At 35.3% G+C, this 19,052-nt stretch overlaps 1 protein-coding gene across 6 annotated transcripts in view; it reads left to right on the top strand.

Moving 5' to 3' along the window:
* The window catches only part of CNKSR2 (connector enhancer of kinase suppressor of Ras 2), a 250,800-nt gene that overhangs the window by 39,305 nt on the left and 192,443 nt on the right, over positions 1–19,052 (top strand). For all 6 annotated transcript variants that reach the window (XM_058658816.1, XM_058658815.1, XM_058658814.1 and 3 more), the window contains exons 3-4: positions 4,408–4,610; positions 14,312–14,399. In XM_058658816.1, the coding sequence (XP_058514799.1) occupies positions 4,408–4,610; positions 14,312–14,399 (291 nt within the window). The remainder of the gene's footprint in view (positions 1–4,407; positions 4,611–14,311; positions 14,400–19,052) is intronic.

Here is a 19,052-nt window from a genome sequence, read left to right as displayed (position 1 = left end):
TTTTCCAGATAGATAACAGGACACCCAGACACACAGAATCAAGAGAATATAAACTATGTTTTTAAAAAGGTAAGCTATCTGACATTTCATAATATAGGTGTGAAACAGTAACAGGAAATTAGACTTTAAAAGACAGAATGAGGTCATATTATAAAGTGTCGTAACATCATGGTAAGATGTTTTTACTTCCTAGCTAGGTACTGGAGAACGTGTCAGGAATGAAAATTTTTTTGAATAGTAAACTAATGGTGGTAAAAATGATGGAATGGAGGGAGCATTAAATAATGAGCTGGGGAACAATTAGAAATTTTTGAAATCTTCTACATAACAGTGAATAGAGCCTGCACTAAGAAAGTACAAAATAAAGAGCTACTGAAAATGTAAGTTATAAAATAAATGAAAACATTGAGAAAGAGTCCATCTCTTATTTCTGTAGAGATATAATTGATGACTTTGAAACAATTAAGATCATCAATAAACCTTAATATCAGAGATAGGTGAGAATATAAATTGAGTTTTGGATTTGTCGAATTTGAGATGTTATTGGATTGTCAAGAATAAGATATTCATTAGATAGTGAATGTATGAATGTAATGCTGAGAAATGACTAGAGATATATATTTGTACAAAGAGATTGCATCACAGAAAGGATATTACATAAAGAGGGCATACACAAGTAGACTATACAGACTTCAGCTTTGTTTGATGATTTGTTTTCTTGAGTTAGTCCTTTCTATGCCAATAATAATACCTAGTTATCACATGAATATCCAGTACAAAGCAGATCTGTAATGAAAGGACATGCATTTTTCAGAAGTTGAGGCAGTACTTCTCATCTCCTTAATCTGTACCCAAAGCAAAAGGGTACTTCATTTACTTGTTGACTTTCATTTATTTGTTTGTTTCAACTTTTTAGGGATATGAGTTCTTCCACTCTCTCTCCCCTTACTCCCTCCATGTTCCCTGCTCCTGCTGTTAGCCCCTGAATTATTGCAATAATTTATGGTTCCTTACTAACCGTCACAAGATTAACTTTCTGCTATTTATGTGTATCATAGCATAGTAGATACAGGTAGAAGGAAGTATGATATACTGGTGACTTAGCCATTCACACAAACCCACGTTTCATGAAAGAAATATTAAGATAGTATGTAGGGTGGCAATAATTAATTTGAATTCAGGTAAAATTAATTTAAGGGCAGTGGGCTGAACTACCACTTAACAATCCTTGCAGCCTACATCAGAGTGCCTGGGATTCAGTGTCACTTTTCACCTGTTATCTAATGTCCTGCTGGTTTGCATACTGGGAAACAGAAGATGAAGGCCCAAATACTTGGGTCCCTACCACCCACATGTAAACTCCAGATGGGATTGCTGGCCCCTGGTTTCAGCCTGGCTCAGCCAAGTCAGGGATAGTGTGTGCATTTAGGTAGTGAACTTACAGATTGAAGATAGTCTTTCTCTCTCTCCCTCTCTCTCCCTCTCTCTCTCTCTCTCTCTCTCTCTCTGCCACTTTCAAAAAATTTTCTGAAGAGGCTGATTAATCCACATCTTTGGTTAACAATAGTAGCACACAGTTATTATAACCTACAGATGGGTTTCTAACCTATTTTTATACTCATGTAGATACTTTTAAACTGCCTTCGTATTATCTGTGCAGCTAGTTCTTTTTGTTAACCAGGATGAATTTTGCTGTCCATTTTCTGTTATATCTCTTTTCTCTCTTCTTCTGACTGTATTCTTCCATCTTCCACACATTTTGCCTCTATTTCACATAGGCAATTTCTTTACATTTCCAAATTTCCTTAACACACTTTCTGTGACTATGATTCCTGATTTTGTCCAGAAGACTAATTTGTATTCCCAAATTGTGTTACTAAAACTATTTTTAACTTCATAAATTTTCAGAGCTTCGAAGAACTTTTTTCCCTTCAAATTTTTATAATATTAGTATTTTTTCTAATAAATCATTGGAAATACTTGTGTTATAAATTTAGACTTTTTGTTGCAGCTAATGACTACAAAATGAAAGATGTGTTATCAGGTTTATTGAATAGACTTCCCTGAAATAAACCAATATAATTTGTGATTACCTAATAAACGAATATACTTTGAATATACTTTGTTTCTTTTTTAAAGATTTATTTATTTTTGTTGGAAAGGCAGATATATATAGAGAAAGAGATATATAAAGATCTTCCATGTGCTGGTTCACTCCCCAAGCGGCCACAACATCTGGAGCTGTACCGACCCGAAGCCAGGAGCCAGGAACTTCTTCCAGGTCTCCCATGCGGGTCCAGGGTCCCAAGGCTTTGGGCCATCCTCGACTGCTTTCCCAGGCCACAGGCAGGGAGCTGGATGGGAAGTGGAGCTGCCGGGACAGGAACAAGTACCCGTATGGGGACTTTAGCTATTAGGCTACAGTGCCAGGCCCTGAATATACTTTGTTTCTAAAGAACTGTTTCCTCACCTCATTAAAACAGAAAAGTGAAAAATGCAAGAACTTGTCATATAGAGAAAATTTTTAACACAGAAAAAAATCTGAAAGTACTTTAAAATTCTTCAGAAATGTTTCTTGTAATTACATGATATAGTTATAAGTGTTCTTACGTAGAAATTAGTGAATATGTACAGAAAACTATAAGAGCAGTTCCTTCTGAATAGAGTGGGAAACTGGATAAGTCTCTCAAATGATTTATAGATAATCTATGACCAGATGCAATGGAAATTGAATAGAATGTTACCTGTTCCTATCAGCCAGATCTTTTAACTTCAGAGGATATTGTAATTCAAATTCAGCATATTTAATATTACTGTGTTTATAAGAGTATCAGTCCTAAAAATGAATGTTCCTTCAGAAAAATGTAAATTCTCAGTAAAAAATAATCAGACTTTTGTTCCTAATCTTTAGTGGTAACATAACATTATTTAATTTTTACTCATCAACCCTTTTTCCTTTTTATTTACGCCTTCCAACTAGATTCTCTGTTTGCACGTCTTTTGTTTTTTAATACTTATTTTTTTCCTCAAAAGTCAGAATTACAAAGTGAGAAATGGAGAGAAAGATTTTTCACCAACAAGTTCGATCTCCAAATGGCTACAATGGTCAGAGCTGAGCTGATCTGAAGCCAGAAGCCAGGAGCCGCTTCTGGGTCTCCCACACGGGTACAGGGTCCCAACACTTTGGGCCATCCCCCACTGCTTTCCCAGGCCACAAGTAGGGACCTGGATGGAAAGTGAAGCAGCCGGAATTAGAACCAGCGCCCACATGGGATCCCGGTGCCACAAGGCAGATAATTAGTGTGCAAAGCCATGACACCAGCCACGCCCCCTTCTTAATAATTAGTTATCCTGTGAATGTCCAGGGAAAATCGTAAATTTTCTGTAAAATGAGTATCCAACGTTGCTACAGTAGTAGTGCAGCTAATGTCATTGGACCTCTGCTTGCGCTTTTCATTCTGTCTTTTGCTTTACTTTAGCTTTCACCACTCTTTAAAATAGGAGTAGAATAAGGAGGCTAAAGAATGTGGTGGAAACAGTTTCTCAAAGGTGTCCTAGCGACTTGTAGTCCCATTCTAAACCATGTCTGGTCTAAGTATTGAGCTTTTAAGGCAAACCATTACCAATGGAGTCTGCGCTTTAGTTACTTCAGTTGTGAAAGGAGAGTAGCTCAAGTTCACCCTTTCTGACCCATATGAATTTAACATTTTGTTGAGTTTTATGTTTTTTTCATATAATGTTTTAGATTTTATTATTTTTGCTTTTATGTTTACCAATCAACAGTATCATGCATGCTGCTAAGACCACCCTTTCTTCTGGTTTGATCAGTTCATCCTTTGGTGAATCTAGCCTTTCTTAGGGGTGTTCTGCAATTCTTAATTACCTATTGTAAGTTTTCCTTGCAACTTATGAAAACTTCCCAAAAGAAAAGAAAAAGACAAATATGCTTACAAAGTGCCTGTCATATAGAGTATGCTCCATATTTGTGAGATAATGTAGCCATTACAAAAAGAAAAATATGTTTAGTTTCATATAAAAAGGAGACCATGTATTCCCCTTAGGAATCAGAGTTTCTAGTGATACACCCTAAAAGAAATTTCTTCTGAGTATGATGAAAATATAGAAAAATGTGCATTGTGTGCAGTAACACTACTCTCATTGCCTGTGCATCTTAAAGTACTCAGGAAACATTTTAAATAAAATATTGATTTAAATCATATTTGTGGGCTCGGCAGCGTGGCCTAGTGGCTAAGGTCCTTGCCTTGATCCCATATGGCCGCTGGTTCTAATCCCGGCAGCTCCACTTCCTATCTCTCCTCCTCTCAGTATATCTGGCTTTGTAATGAAAATAAAATAAATCTTTGAAAAAAAAAAAATCATATTTGTTTTCTCTTTTCCACAATTCAGAATTATGGCTTGGAGACAGAAAATCTAAAAACGCTTTCACACAAGCTGAATGCATCTGCCAAGAATCTACAAAACTTTATAACAGGAAGGAGAAGGAGTGGCCATTATGATGGGAGGACCAGCCGAAAATTGCCAAATGACTTTCTGACTTCAGTTGTGGATCTGATTGGTGCAGCCAAGAGTCTACTTGCCTGGTTGGACAGGTATGATCTTCCACATATTTCATAAATAACCTCTCTTCAAACACCATTTTTAATATATCATTACTTCATACTTCCTCATGAATGGATTAGAAAGGTAGAAGAGTACCAAAAATATGTGGCTAAGTATAATTCACCGCAATGTAGGGGTATTGTCAAAATAGCTATCGGTCTTTTATAAAATTTTATATATAACTAAGTAGCCAGTCAGCAGTTAGTCTCTGACAGCTATAAAATACGTGTATTGCTTTATAAGCAAGGCTATTAGAGTGTCATTACAAAATTTATGGTACTTCCTTGTCTCTGATTTTTTTTGCTTTTCTTCTTATTTTGTTATACTTAAGTGACCATTAGAATTTTATATACTTTTTAAATAGGTAAGTAAACATACAATTCTTTTTCTTTTTTTTATTAATTATTTTGCATTATGTGACAGTTTCATAGGCTCTGGGAATCCCCCCACCCCTCCACCTCCCCTACCACCTGGTGGATTCCTCCACCTTGATGCAGTATCACAGTTCAAATTCAATCAAGATTCTTTCCTTGCAAACGTATACCAAGCATAGAATCCAGCTACTTATTGTCCAGATGGGTTGAACAGTTTCTTGGGGGACCATTTCTGGTCCGAAGTTAGAGCTGGTAGAATATCATCACAGTCAATTAAGAATCCCAATATAACATCAACAGCAATTTGCAATATTATGGAATTGACATGGTTTTGAGTAACCAGTATGTTAAAAAAAAAAAAAAAAAGCAAGTCCTAACCACAACCTATCATTAGCTCATTGACATTTCAATTTTAGTTTATATTCAGGACCGGCTGCTATATACCTTAAAATGGCTATAAGGTACCATTCAGCTGTCTCGTGTCTATTTCATTTTAGTATTTAGCCATTTGTTGTGTTGAAGTATAATTTTGCTGATCTTGGCAGATTTTAGGATAATCTAGACTGGTTTGTAACTCTAACAAGATATTTGTCGACATTTAAGGTGCAGAACATTTTTTTGGGGGGGGGGGTGTGCATGAAAATCCTCAACACCATGGTGAGGAGTAACTAATCTTTGTGTCCCACCCAGCGAGGCATGAGCCAATCCACGCCAGCTCTTTCCTGTCAGATTTCAAGCTCTACTTTCTGTTGTTTGTCTATTTATTTTAGTTTTTTTTAGTTTGTATGATATACATACAATTCTTTTTAAAACATAACTTGTATAAAAATTTTCATTATACAGGTGAAAATTACATGATTATAAATGTGATTAAAATTGTATTATAAAAGATTATAACTAGAAAATTGCATAAACTTTCTATGTTTTGAAATAATCAGTAAGGGGCATGCTGTATTATAATGATTAAATAATCAGGATTGCAAATGCTATGTATTTTAGACTGATAATATAAAAAAGCATTTTATCAGAATTCTTATATAAATGCCTGAGGGGATGTGTATGTGTGTGTTCATGTGTGTCTGTGTGTGTGTGTATGATATAAAGATATACCAACACACATACATTCATACTACATTCTACATCTAAAAAAAAAATCAGACCTTGACTTGAAAGTAAATTATTTGTATTTTAAGGTGAAAAGATAGCTTTGGTTGATCTTATGTTGTAAATATTCATTAACGTAATATAAGTGATGATACTAAATCCAAATCTGAATACCATGTTTGATACTGCTAGTAACTTTTGATAATTAATGAAAATGTTACTTCTGCATTATAATGTCAATGAAATATAATCATAATTATATAAGCTGTATTTGTCAATTATTAAAGGAAAATGCATTTAAAAACCATACATACTCTAAATTAATAGTAAAATACAACTCTGTCCATCAATAATGTACTACTCTTGTTTAGAGGGTTTTTTTCTGTAATCAGAAAGCTTATAAAATAAATACTTGATTTAGTTACATCTTTTACTGTCAAATTTTAACTATAAATTTGCTCACCCTTGATAGCAAATACCCTTGGTATTTATTAATTATAAATAATAAATATAAATAATTTAATTATAATAATTATAAATAATTTCACTACATTGGATTTGATAGGATAGGTATATATGTAAGTAGGCAGGTAGGCAGGTAGGCAGACAGTGATTATAGGACTTTTTACTCCCTGGTTACAGAGAAATTTCTTTACAAAATCAGATAAAGTGCTTTTTCCAGTATAGTGGTCACTGAGATTTTATTATCAACTTTTATGGTGACATTGTTTTTATAATCCATTAAAATGTTCTTGGTAAATAAATACTCTTCATAAATACATATTCACCTATGAAGCCCATGGGAGCATGCACAGACAAAAAAAAAAAAAAAACCAGAGTAGTCCTTGAAGCCAGTTGATAATGTTTTATATTTGTTTCATCAAATGAAAATTTCTGCCTGAAAGAGATCATTTATTTCATCTGTTTGGCTTCCATTGCTGCATACTGCAAAGTTTCACATATGTTTAGCTTCTGTTATACTATAGCAATCAATTAAATCAAAAGTCAGTTGACACTTTGATAGTGAAAAAGGAATAAAAAGAACAATTTCATGATAACTTTAGAACATTCTTTTGAGGGGCAGGCATGTGGCTCAGTGTTTAAAGCCACTTCTTATGACACATGCATTCCATATGAAAGTTTCCAGTTGGTTCTGGCTACTTAGCTTCTGATCCAGCTTCTTGCTAATATGCTTGTGAAGTAGCAGGTGGTGGCTCAAGTACTTGGATTCCTACCACCCATGTGTGAGATCTGACTATGGAGTCCCAGGCTCCTGATTTGGACAGGGCCAGCCCTAGCTGTGGCACAGTGAAGAGCAGATAGACAATGTCTTAGTCTGCCCGTCTCTTGTAGCCACCTTACCTTTAAAAAAAAAAAAAAAAACTAATGAGCATTAAAGAATCTGTTGAGACTTTTGTAAATCAAAAAATGAAACTGAGGTTTCTTTTGGATGGTATTTTGAAGAGAAATTTCACTCTAGGCTGGCTTGCTCTAGTAATAATGCTTTACCATTTTTGGAAAGGCAGTGGGAGGATTTGGAGCAGCAGCAAAAGGGAAAGGGAAGGAAAAAAAGAAAAACGATTCTGTTTTATGTTTATGTATATGAACTTTTTCTGAAGGCGATAAGGTTCTCATCAAGGTCACTGTGTTCCTTTCTTTGAATTTGGAAGATTATTTGGGCTACAGTGTTGGAGATTTAAAATGAGTTAAGTAGGAGAGAAGCCAATTGAGTGTGCTGCAATTATTGATAGTTATTCTGATGCCTAAATTTGATGATGATGATGATTTGTGGTGTGCACTAATACCTCCAGATGCACTCATACAATAAAAAATAACCCTAGAAAGACTGTCTTCTTTTTACAGATAGGAAAACTAGGAATTAAGGAGTTTCAGATCTAAACTAGTTGTCAAGTTAAGTAGCGGAACCAGGATTCGGTCCTACATGCTGACATTATGAGCTCAAATTTCCAGTCCTTTTTGTTGAGATTTTTAATTAGGAAAGCAACAGTGAGCATGAAAGAAATCTACAGTTATGCTCATAAATCTGACTTAGTGACAGGTAAGATCTAAAGAGCACGAGAAAGGGAGACATCTGGAATGAGGAAGAGATATTTGACTTGGTTGACTAAGTAGTTGGTAGTACTTTAATCAATATAGGAGTTCTGAGAGTTTTAGAACAGAGTTGTCTTAATTTTGTTCTTTTTTCCATTACACTTAGACCCTTACTTTATGTGATATGATTTATTTCTGTTAAGTTTATTCTTTTCATCTGCATGTGCTTTATAATATACACTTTTAAGACAGCAAGGATTTTTCATCAACTTTGTTCACCAACGTCACAATTATACAGGAGAGTTCTTAGCCTTTAATGGCTGCTGAATCAATATTTTTGAGTGAATGGAGAGAAGTAGGATAAGGAGTATGTCCTATAGACCACTGACAATTGAAGGTTGATTGGAAGTTCAGCTTATGGGGGAAAAATAAGAGGCACAACTGGAGATAGAGGGGGAAATTAGTTGAGAGTAGTATCATTCAAGCAAGGCAATAAAGAATTTTAAAGGGAAAAAGGACGGGGTAAGTGGTATAAAATGCTTCTGGGAGATTTCTTAGGATAAGAACTCAGTGTGTGGTAGATTATGTGTCTGGTTGATTGGAAGTTAAAAGAGAATTCTTTGGAAAATTTTTTCTTTAAAATAATTTGTAGGTTCAGGAGAGTTTACATAATATTAAATTCTACTTTTCACAGACTTTTTAATCTTTTAGAAATAATGAAAAAGAAGAAAGGTGAATATTGAGTGATGTTAATATGTTTTTGAGCTTATTTGCATTTTCTCTTTTGCTATGAGTTGTATGAATATCCTAATTGTTGCTCGACTCATATGAATTTCAGAAGGATCTGAGAATAATTTAACTGTAACAGGATTTCATTTAACTGTACTCTATGAAGTGTTTATATTGTTTTCCTGACAAGGGGCTAATGGTTTAGACATTGTTTGTCCATGTGCGTTTTAGTTACATTAGTATTACTTTCAAAGCAAAAGAGATGCTGTTTGGGCAGAAGAGTGCATATAAACAAACACTCCGTATGTTTTAGTGTGCCCTGCAAGCTTCATTCCTAAAACAAAACACACTAATCAAAGGCAAGAAAATTAAAAAAGATTCCTGTTCTTTCATGGCCATTATCATGAATCCTTGTCAAAATGCATGATGGCATACTATGAAAGAGTTGGCAAGTGGTTTAGTCTCAGATGTACATCTAGAGAATGGTAACTTGAACTCCATGTCTTATTTTTAGGGTGGATATGTATGACCAGCTGAATAAGACCTGAATTTCTTTTCTTTTAAAGATTTATTTGAGGGCCCATCGCCGTAGCCTAGTGGCTATAGTCCTTGCCTTGTTTGTGCTGGCATCCCGTATGGGCACCAGTTTGTATCCTGGCTCCCCTGCTTCCTATTGAGCTCCATGCTTGTAGTCTGGGAAAGCAGAAGAGGACGGCCCAAGGCTTAGGGACCCTGCACCCACATGCCCACATGGGAGAACCAGAAGAGGCTCCTGGCTCCTGGCTTGAGATGGGTTCAGCTCCGGGTTCTGCAGCCACTTGGGGAGTGAAACAGCAGATAGAAAATCTTCCTCTCCGTTTCTTTCCCTCCTCTCTATATATCTACCTTTCCAATAAAAATAAATAAATCTTTAAAAAAGATTTATTTGAAAAAGTTACAGAGAGAAGGAGACCGAGACCTAGTTTCTTTCAAGCATCAGTATTCTATAGTTTACCAGCTTTGTTGCCAAAATTACGTATTATTTCCAACATATTTTAATTTATATACATCCAAAGATAACCAGTGATTAATTTTGTGACTTTTAGAATAATGATTTAAATTCCTACTTAATCCAGATAAATCTTACTAGTATTTTCATTTGTTTTGTTTTAATTTGTAAAGCAAATTTTTCTTGCTTTGTGATTGCTTTATGTAGGGCAATATTATGTCTTCTTTTTATTTTTGTCTGCTTATGAATGGCTTGCAACTTATAAAAGTTCCGTAGCAGTAATGATAACCATATATAGTTATTATTTTGGCTTGTCATTGTAGCTTTGCTTGAATTTTAGGGGTTTAAAATGACTACTGCAGGGGCAGGCATTTTATCCATTGACACCTATTAGGAACCCAGCTTACCTGGGTTCAAACCCCAGCTGTGTTCTTAATTCCAGCTTCCATCTAGTGTAGACCATATGATGATGCAGGTGGTTGGGTCCTTTCAACCCACATGAGAGAACTGGGTTGGGCTCTTTATTCTTGGCTTTGGCTCAGCCCATTTCTGGCCATTGAGGGTATTTGGAGAGTGGTCCAGAGGAGGGAATTCTTTCTCTATATTTGTATCTTTCTGGCTTTCAAAAGAAAATGACCATTGTAACTAATTGTTATCAAACTCTTGATCTTTAACTTTAGCTATTGCTATATAATATGGTATAAATATTAATTTGAAAAATATAATTTCAACTAAATGTGGTTATTTTGACATTTAACAACTGGGTTCACTTTAAAGCAACAATATATTTTGATTTCAAAAAATTTTAGATAAACCTTTATGTATAGAAGTATGGTTTGAGATTTTTGTGTTTATTATTTTATGGCATTTGAAGAAAGGGACAAAATAGTAAGATAAAACCTGGACTTTCATTCTAGATATCATAATAGATGTATCATAGTGTATATCAATTCACTGAGTTCTCAGAAAATTTGTATCATTCCCATTTTTCTGTGAAATATTAAGCAACTTTGTTAAATTCGTTGATATAATATAAAGAATATATGTTAATATGGTTTTGGTTTTGGTACTAAATTTCTTGTTTTCCTCCTTTGGATTTACATGTGCTGTCTCCTTTGAGTTCTCATTTTCATGGATTTTATAGAAGTGATATAAAGCAGCATATGAATACTTTTTACACTTGTATTAGTCTCGAAAGCTGAAAATCTTTACCTTTTTTCTAGTTTTGATCTCAGGTTGATGTATAAAACGTTATTTATATAGAATGTTTATTATTTATAGTGAAAGTTTATTCCTTTCTGTAAGTATTAACATGTAATTCTACTTGTTTATGAAGTATCTTTCATGAACAATACCTTTAGAAGATACTAGTAACATGTTTTTTGATAATGAAAAACTTAAGTGTAAAATCTGATTGCCAGGAAAAAATACTGTTAATAATTTATTCTCTCTTTCTGTCTCTTTGTCTCTCTCTGTCCTGTCTGTCTGTATCTCTCTCTCTCTCTCACAAACACACACACTGACTTTAAAAGCGTTTCCATTTAAATGAGATATGTTTCAGACAATCTCCTTACATTTCTTAAATAAAATATAATCTATGACTCATCAAATTTGTTTTCTTCCATTTTAAACACCGACTTGAATGCAGAAGGTGTTTCTGAAGGAAAGCTCTCAAACAGAAATCACAGTTGGTAGCTTTATTGTTTATTTTCAGTGCACAATTTACTTGTGATTTATTTGTCTAGTTCTAAGCATTCTGCTGTTTTTGACACCTCATCTTTCATACAGCTTTTCCGAAATCTTTTTTTGTGCATCTTACTATAGCTTTGCAAATTTGTCTATACGCAGTTTACTGATAATTATGTCATGTTATTTAGTGGCATTGTTAAAAAACTCAAAATTATGAAATCAAAAAGGTTTACTTTGTGTATAGAGTGGTTTTACTTTCTCTAGTTTTAACATTAATATCTAGCTCTGATTATTTGTAAAACACCTAAGATTATTTTATTTTGAAAGTATCAATGAGATCTCTTTATGTTTCTGGAAACTTTTCACGTAATTAAAAATGTTAGCGGTAAACTATTTTGGGGGTGGGAAATATATTTTTTCAAGTTTTTCGCCTCATTTTAAAAATGGTGAAATTTACTTCTTCCATGATAGAAAGCTTTAGGAAAAAAAGTGAATTCTGTATCAGGAAAAAACATTACTGAAACCCAGAAAACTACATCAAATATGCCCATCAGAAAATGTGGTTCGTTGTTGTTTGGTTTTGTTTCCTTTAACAAACTCATTGTTCCTCACTTGGCACCACTTGGTTCAGAGAATAGCAGTGATGTTAGCACTGCCACTATTCATGGACAGCTGCCCTGAGGCTTCACTAGTGCCAACCAGAGTGCTAGTAAGGCTTTCCAGGTTCTCCTTATTAGTTTCTAATTTGTTTAGGATTTCTGCAGCACTAATAACCTTTCTATTAATGCAGTGCTTTTTTAAAAAATAAGAATATACAGCGTAGCATTTCTTATATGCTCACGAAATTTAGCATTAGATAGAAGCATAACCATCATTTTATCTATGTGACGACTTAAGGAAATATACTTAATGTTTAAGATCTAAATAGGGTAATTTATATAAAAACCATTTATTGATAAGCCAAGAATCATGTCCTCCTTTTTTTCCTTTCTGGCATAAAAAACTTTATTGCTGTGAATTTAATTTCCCTTACTTAAAATCATTGTGTTCTTTTTTATAAGTATTCTTAACTCTAGTTTAGGAGTTCTTTAGATTTAAGAGCAAAACTCCTAGCCTTATTTTTGTTTTGTCATTGTGCTGATCATGTTCAGCTGTTCTGCAGAGATCCATTTTTGCACCTCATGGATGATCATTAAGTCATGATTGAGTGAACACCTGATGACCACAAAGCTTACATACCTTTTACACATATTTGTGTGTTTATAACAAAGTCATATCAAATATTAATATCTGTTAAATAAGAATGGCTCTGAATATGATAATATATGATTTGCATTTAAGAGGTAAATTTTGGGTTTTTTTTTAAACATTATGAAGAAAATCTGGTTTCCTTGCTATGTGTTAGATATTTCCCCCCATTTTTCTGCAGATTGGATCTTGGGTCACTCATTTAAATTAAATTATACGAGGTCATAAAAATGATATAGAATTCAGTTTGCTATAGGCATTGAGTTGTCAAAAAGATGTTTCTTTTTGTGTATTTTAAAGATAAATGAGATTCATTTAAATATCAATGTTAAAAAGATCACACTTCACTCCTCAACACTTTGAATGACATTTTAAAATTTGATAAACACCCTTTCAAGCATAACAGAAACCATTATAATAATAGTTACACTTAATTCTGGATCTAAAATACCTGCTTTATGCTTTAATATAACAAAACATGTAAGTTAATAATGTTCTCCTTGAGATACTTATATCAGTATTTTATGTATTTTTATGAAACAATTTTATTGAGGTTCAATTTAGATTCTAGAAGACTCATCCATTTTAAATGTGTAGTTTGATAAGTTTGCATACATTTACATACCATGATGCAACCATTTTATAACCCAGATTTAGAAAAATTGCTTCAATATGGATTTTTAAAAGCTGCTTTCTCCTTTGAATTGAAGAGGTTAATGTTTTAAGTGTGTTAATTTAAATTAGTCACATTTTCCTAATTAACTTCATTTGAATTTTAATATCCCCTTCCACTGAAGCAAGTTATACATATAAAACATTGGGTTTGGATGTAGGAATAGACAAATTAGTGGAATACAAGTGTGTAGTCATTTAGAAAACAGTATGTTGGGCCCAGCACGATAGCATAGCTGCTGAAATCCCCACCTTGAATGTGCCAGGATCCCATATGGGTGCTGGTTCTGATCCCGGCAGACCTGCTTCCCATCCAGCTTCCTGCTTGTGGCCTGGGAAAGCAGTTGAGGACGGCCCAAAGCCTTGGGACCCTGCACCCACGTGGGAGACCCAGAGGAGGCTCCTGGTTCCCGGCTTCGGATCGGCGCGCATCGGCCCGTTGCGGCTCACTTGGGGAGTGAATCATCGGACAGAAGATCTTCCTCTCTGTCTCTCCTTTTCTCTGTATATCTGACTTTGTAATAAAAATAAATAAATCTTAAAAAAATAAACAAATTGTATTTACCTGAAGTAGTATTCTTTGTTATTTTCTTTTAAATCTAGTGCAAAAGAATTTCTGATATTAAATCATACAAAAAAGGAAATTTGATAGCAACAGGTTTATTAAATTTCTCTTCTGAAATTTCTTTTTTGGTTAAATCAGTTACAACCATTTTTATCAACATATAAAACTTCATACTCATTCATATAATTTAAAATCTGTTTTAAGCTATTACATTTTTGGACTTTTCAATGGGTTTTCCTGATAACTACAGTTTTTCTTTTCCCTTTGTAGGTCACCATTTGCTGCTGTGACAGACTATTCAGTTACAAGGAATAATGTCATACAACTCTGCTTGGAATTAACAACAATTGTGCAACAGGTATAAACTTACAAACTTTCCTTTTGTTAATTTGCTAATAATGTCTTTTTCTAACAATGAAAACTATTCTATTTACCTAGAGTTCATATGATAGCTGTTTTAAAGTTTCTCATTTGAATGCAAATATTTCTTTGAAGACCAATCATGTAAACATGTATCAGAAAAGTATGCATTATTATACAGTAAGCAAAGGTTTCATCTTCCAGAAGATATAATAGGAACATGAACCTCTAAAAAGATCATTATGATGAAGTTATAATGCCTGTTAGTCTCATATTTTTGGAAAGGTTGACTATACTATATTGCACTTTACAAAACTAGAATATGCTATTCACAAAATGACCTCAGAGTTTTCTGTAAGACATTATCATTTTTGCAATAAGACAGTATCAGTTTCACCTAAGTTTCTATACATATAGACAAGTATGTAAAATAACTTTTAACAATGATCTAACACTTGAACTGAAATTTATTTCCTTTAGATATTATCTAATCCAGTGATGCAAAAATGGAATATCTTCAGGGCTCCAACAGCTAATATAAGTGTTTAAATCAAGCCTGATATAAAACAAGACTAAATGGAAGATACTGGGCTGAATTTACTAATATACACACACACATCTATATACATATATATTCTATAAAAATTTACTTACATCTTTAATCTAGAGTATTCAGCTACCATTCTGTGTGTAATACAAATGTAAGCCTATTGCTGCTACTTCTTTTTCATGATACCTTTATCCAATGATGGAGAAATAAAAGATAATATACGATAATAGAAAAGTTTATGTGACAATTTAGGGAAACTGTTGATTTAATTTATCTTTCGTTATTCCCTTCCTTTCATTACCAGAGGTAATTATGAATATCAATGTTGGCATAATTTCTCAAAGAACTAAGAATTTCTGAAGTAAGGATTCAAGTATATGGCTGTATTTTTTATTGTACTATATACATTGTTATTTGTATCAGATCTCTAGAGCTGTAGATTTCCAGATATTGTTTCTTGTTAGACTGAAAGTAATTTTGTGGCTTTTACTTGTGGAATCCATAAGACATTCCACAAGAATTATCTCATGGCATAGAACAAGTAAGCAGTTCATTGCTGTTATTCAAAAGCCATTAATGAAGGTGGTAAAGATTTTGTGAGCTTTGAAATGTCCTAACAGTATTCCTGTATATTTTTGGATCTTTTGTTAAACTATTTTAGTTCCAAATTTCAAGGATCTCAACAGAAGGGAAAAGAGTAGTTGTTATTTTAGAGTAAGTGTCAGCAAATGTTTTATCTAAGGGACCAAATGATAAATATTTAAGGTCATAATTACTAAACGCTGCTGTTATAGCAGAAAAGCTCCTGAGGTGTAAATGACTGAATGAATGGATGTGGGTGTGTCTTGGTAATGTGAGTTAAAAAAACAAGCGTCGGGACAGATATTGCCCACGAACCATATTTTGCTGAATTTTGTTCCAGTTTTCTCAACTGAGTAGTGGCATTATTTTCACTTGGAAATCTGCTAGAAATTCAGATATTTTTGCTTTTGGGAGTAACCTCTGCATGTACTGTGGTCAGAGCCGATGAATTTGTGTTTGCCTATTTTTTTAAAGGTACTTCTAGTTCTCACACATTGTTCTAGGACACAAAATAAATATATGATCTATGGATTTTTTAAAGACAGTTGGGAATTATCAGTAGCATTTCTTAAAATATATTTTGTAAGTCTTTGCTTCTTTAAAAAGCATTAAATCTGATCACTGATTTGGGATATGAATAGCAGATTATTAGTTTATTTTTACTGTGAGAGGAATAAATATTAATTTCCTGTGTAATTATGCTAGAACATTTCATCTTTTTCATTACGTATGTCTCCTTCAAGTATCTACAACTGGATTACTAGCTAAGGTTTGATTTTGAATAATGTGCTGACTTTATGATGTCATATAAACCAAGACTGATTCTAAATATAAGCCATTATAAATGTTATTGATATCTTGAAGGAGAGTATAGGTTATTTATTTAATTTGTAAATACCTTAGGTTTTCACTTATTAAAAGAATGACACACAAAAGTCTTGAAAAAAGTTACAATTTGGACTCCCCTGCTAGGCTGCAGGAGGAGCACAGTAGCTGGGATTGGGGGCTGGCCAGACCAGGCAAGGCTATAGTATAGCGCTCTTCAGCATTTGAGTGGATCAGGTCTGTGGGCAGGGTGGGCTTTGCCAGGCCTTAGCACCTGCTGGCATGCCCAGGTGCCAGGACAGGGTGTGGGCCACACCCATCTGGGCCAAGCTGCAATGCGTGCCAGTAAGAGTTGAGACTGTAGTTGGGCCATGCCAAGCAGGTTTGAAGCACTTGCCAGTACACGCAAGATTCAAGGCTTGAAATGGACTTAGTACAGATGCTGGCCATGTCAGGCTTGACCGCTGCTGGGAACAGGTCCGGGAAGGGAACTTGGGGAACTTCCCTAGTAGTATTCAGCCCGTGGTGGTGAGCACAAAGGCCTGGACTGGAGCAGGCCAGACCGGACCAGACTGGGCTGCAGTACCCACTGGCATATGTGTGAGCCAGGTCTGTGGGTGGATTGGACAGGGCCAGTCCACAGAACACACTGGAGTTGATCCAGGATGAGTCAGGTTGTAGCACCTGCTGGCAAATGCTGAGCCTGTGAGCAAGCTTTCTCAGACTGGGCCATAGCACTGGCTAGCATGCACAGGACCCAAACCTCGCAGTAGGCCGGTTAGCGGAAGCTTGAGGACTTTGTGAGCGTGAGAGCTGGGACTGGGAGTGTACTGATCTGAGAGTGGGCCAACCATTCACACCCACTGGAACACAGAAATGATGTGGACCCCCTGGACTAGGGTGCAACAAATGCTGGACCATGCCAGGACAGGGTGCAAGTCATGTAGGGCTAGATCACAGTACTTACTGATAAACATGGATCCATGGCTTTGAGAGTGGACATGATAGTGGAACTATGTGCACACCCCTGCTGAGCTGCAGCTCATGCTGGTGAGTTTGAGAGCCAGTGCTGGGGCAGGGAGGCCTGAGCTAAGCTGCAGCACCCATGTGTGTACACGAGAGCCAAATGGCACACAGAGCAGACCTGGCTCTGTGTAGCACATGCCGGCACATCAAAACCCAAAGTGAGGGCAGGCCTGATGGAGATTATTGGGGGTCACCCAGACTAGGCTATTGCACCCACTGGTGTACATGAAGACTGGACCTCTGCTGTGATTGGTTGGGCTAGGCTGTAGCACTCATCAGTTCAGATGAGAAATGGGGCTAGGGCTGGAACTGACCAGGCAGCTGCATCCTCTGCTAATATGCTTTGGCTGGTACAGGTGATGGAAAGAACCTGACCCTGCACTGCTCTGCACATACAAGAGTCAAGTCTGAGGTCACCCAGGTGAAGAGTCTTGAGGGGCTCCCCAACTAGACCACTGGACTCAAACCCATAAGGAAAATCAGAATGTATGCGGTCTGACCTTAGAGTGCATCTGTCAGCACTAGTCCTCCTCAGTTGCTAATGCCTGTGCTGTGTATAGACAGCATGCCCAGATGTTCTCAGGGGGCAAGACAACCAGCTCATCTAGGCCAGCCCAACACATCAAGTATCTCATCAGAAAATGGAAAACAGTGCAGATTGAACATTTTCCTGGCCAAGCTTTGCAGCATATTTTCAGGTCTGTGGATGCACTAAAGTGGACTTGGTCATCCAATACACCTTGGGAAGATTTTCACAACCCTGGTGCAATGAAGCTGACAACATATAATAACTATTAAAACCACTCAAGTAACACCCTTGGAACCATCTTTCCCCATATCGGGGTCTCTAAGGTGTTATCAAATAATTGTCCCGCATCCTCAGGTGCTAATATAGTTTGACAGCAAAGAGTGCCTCCCTCCTTTGCCTTCCCTCAGACATGGAAGAAAAAAAATTCAGACATTTGTCGTATCCACCTTCCTCCATACCTCAACCCTCCCCACCCTAATCAGAGACTCAACTGTGTGCATCCCTCTCAACTGTGTAAATAATAATAAAAATAATTTTTAAAAATAATTTTTAAAAAGAAAAGTTATGTTTCTTTTAACGTTCATGTAGTGAATTAGATCAGAAACAGAGTTTTATATCTTTAGAATTCATAGGTACCAACCAGATCATAATTTAGTCACTCCATCCTTCAGCTATTATATTGAAAATAATGGATAAAATAATTTTCAGTGATTTAAGATTTTCTACAGAGACAGGTAAAATTGTAAAAGTGTCCTTTTACTAACTGACCCACACATTCTTTAATTTCAAAATATCTATATTTAACTAATTAGTATCAATTGTTTTCTCATTCCAGAATTATGGGCACCTGCTATTTACAGCTACTTCATAGATAACAAATGTCATTATCATATTGTTCCCAAAGGATTGCTTATATTCTCAATAGCATCCTTTTAATAGTTGCAGTATTTTCCTCAACTTTATCTTTATGAACCCTATTTTAAGGCAGTAGTGGGCTTAAGTTTTGCTATTTGCAGCTCAGGAAATGCCAGGAAAAACAGAGAATAATGCTTGTACGGTTTGGACATTTGGTCTTGACTAAACAGTGATAATGAAATACTCCAAGTGTACCTGGAGCATAAAATGATTTTCTGTCTGCT

This window comes from Ochotona princeps, chromosome X (assembly GCF_030435755.1).
Source record: "Ochotona princeps isolate mOchPri1 chromosome X, mOchPri1.hap1, whole genome shotgun sequence".
NCBI classification, from domain to species: domain Eukaryota; kingdom Metazoa; phylum Chordata; class Mammalia; order Lagomorpha; family Ochotonidae; genus Ochotona; species Ochotona princeps.
The sequence above is the reverse complement of the archived record's forward strand: the minus strand, read 5'-3'. Positions and strand labels throughout refer to the sequence as shown.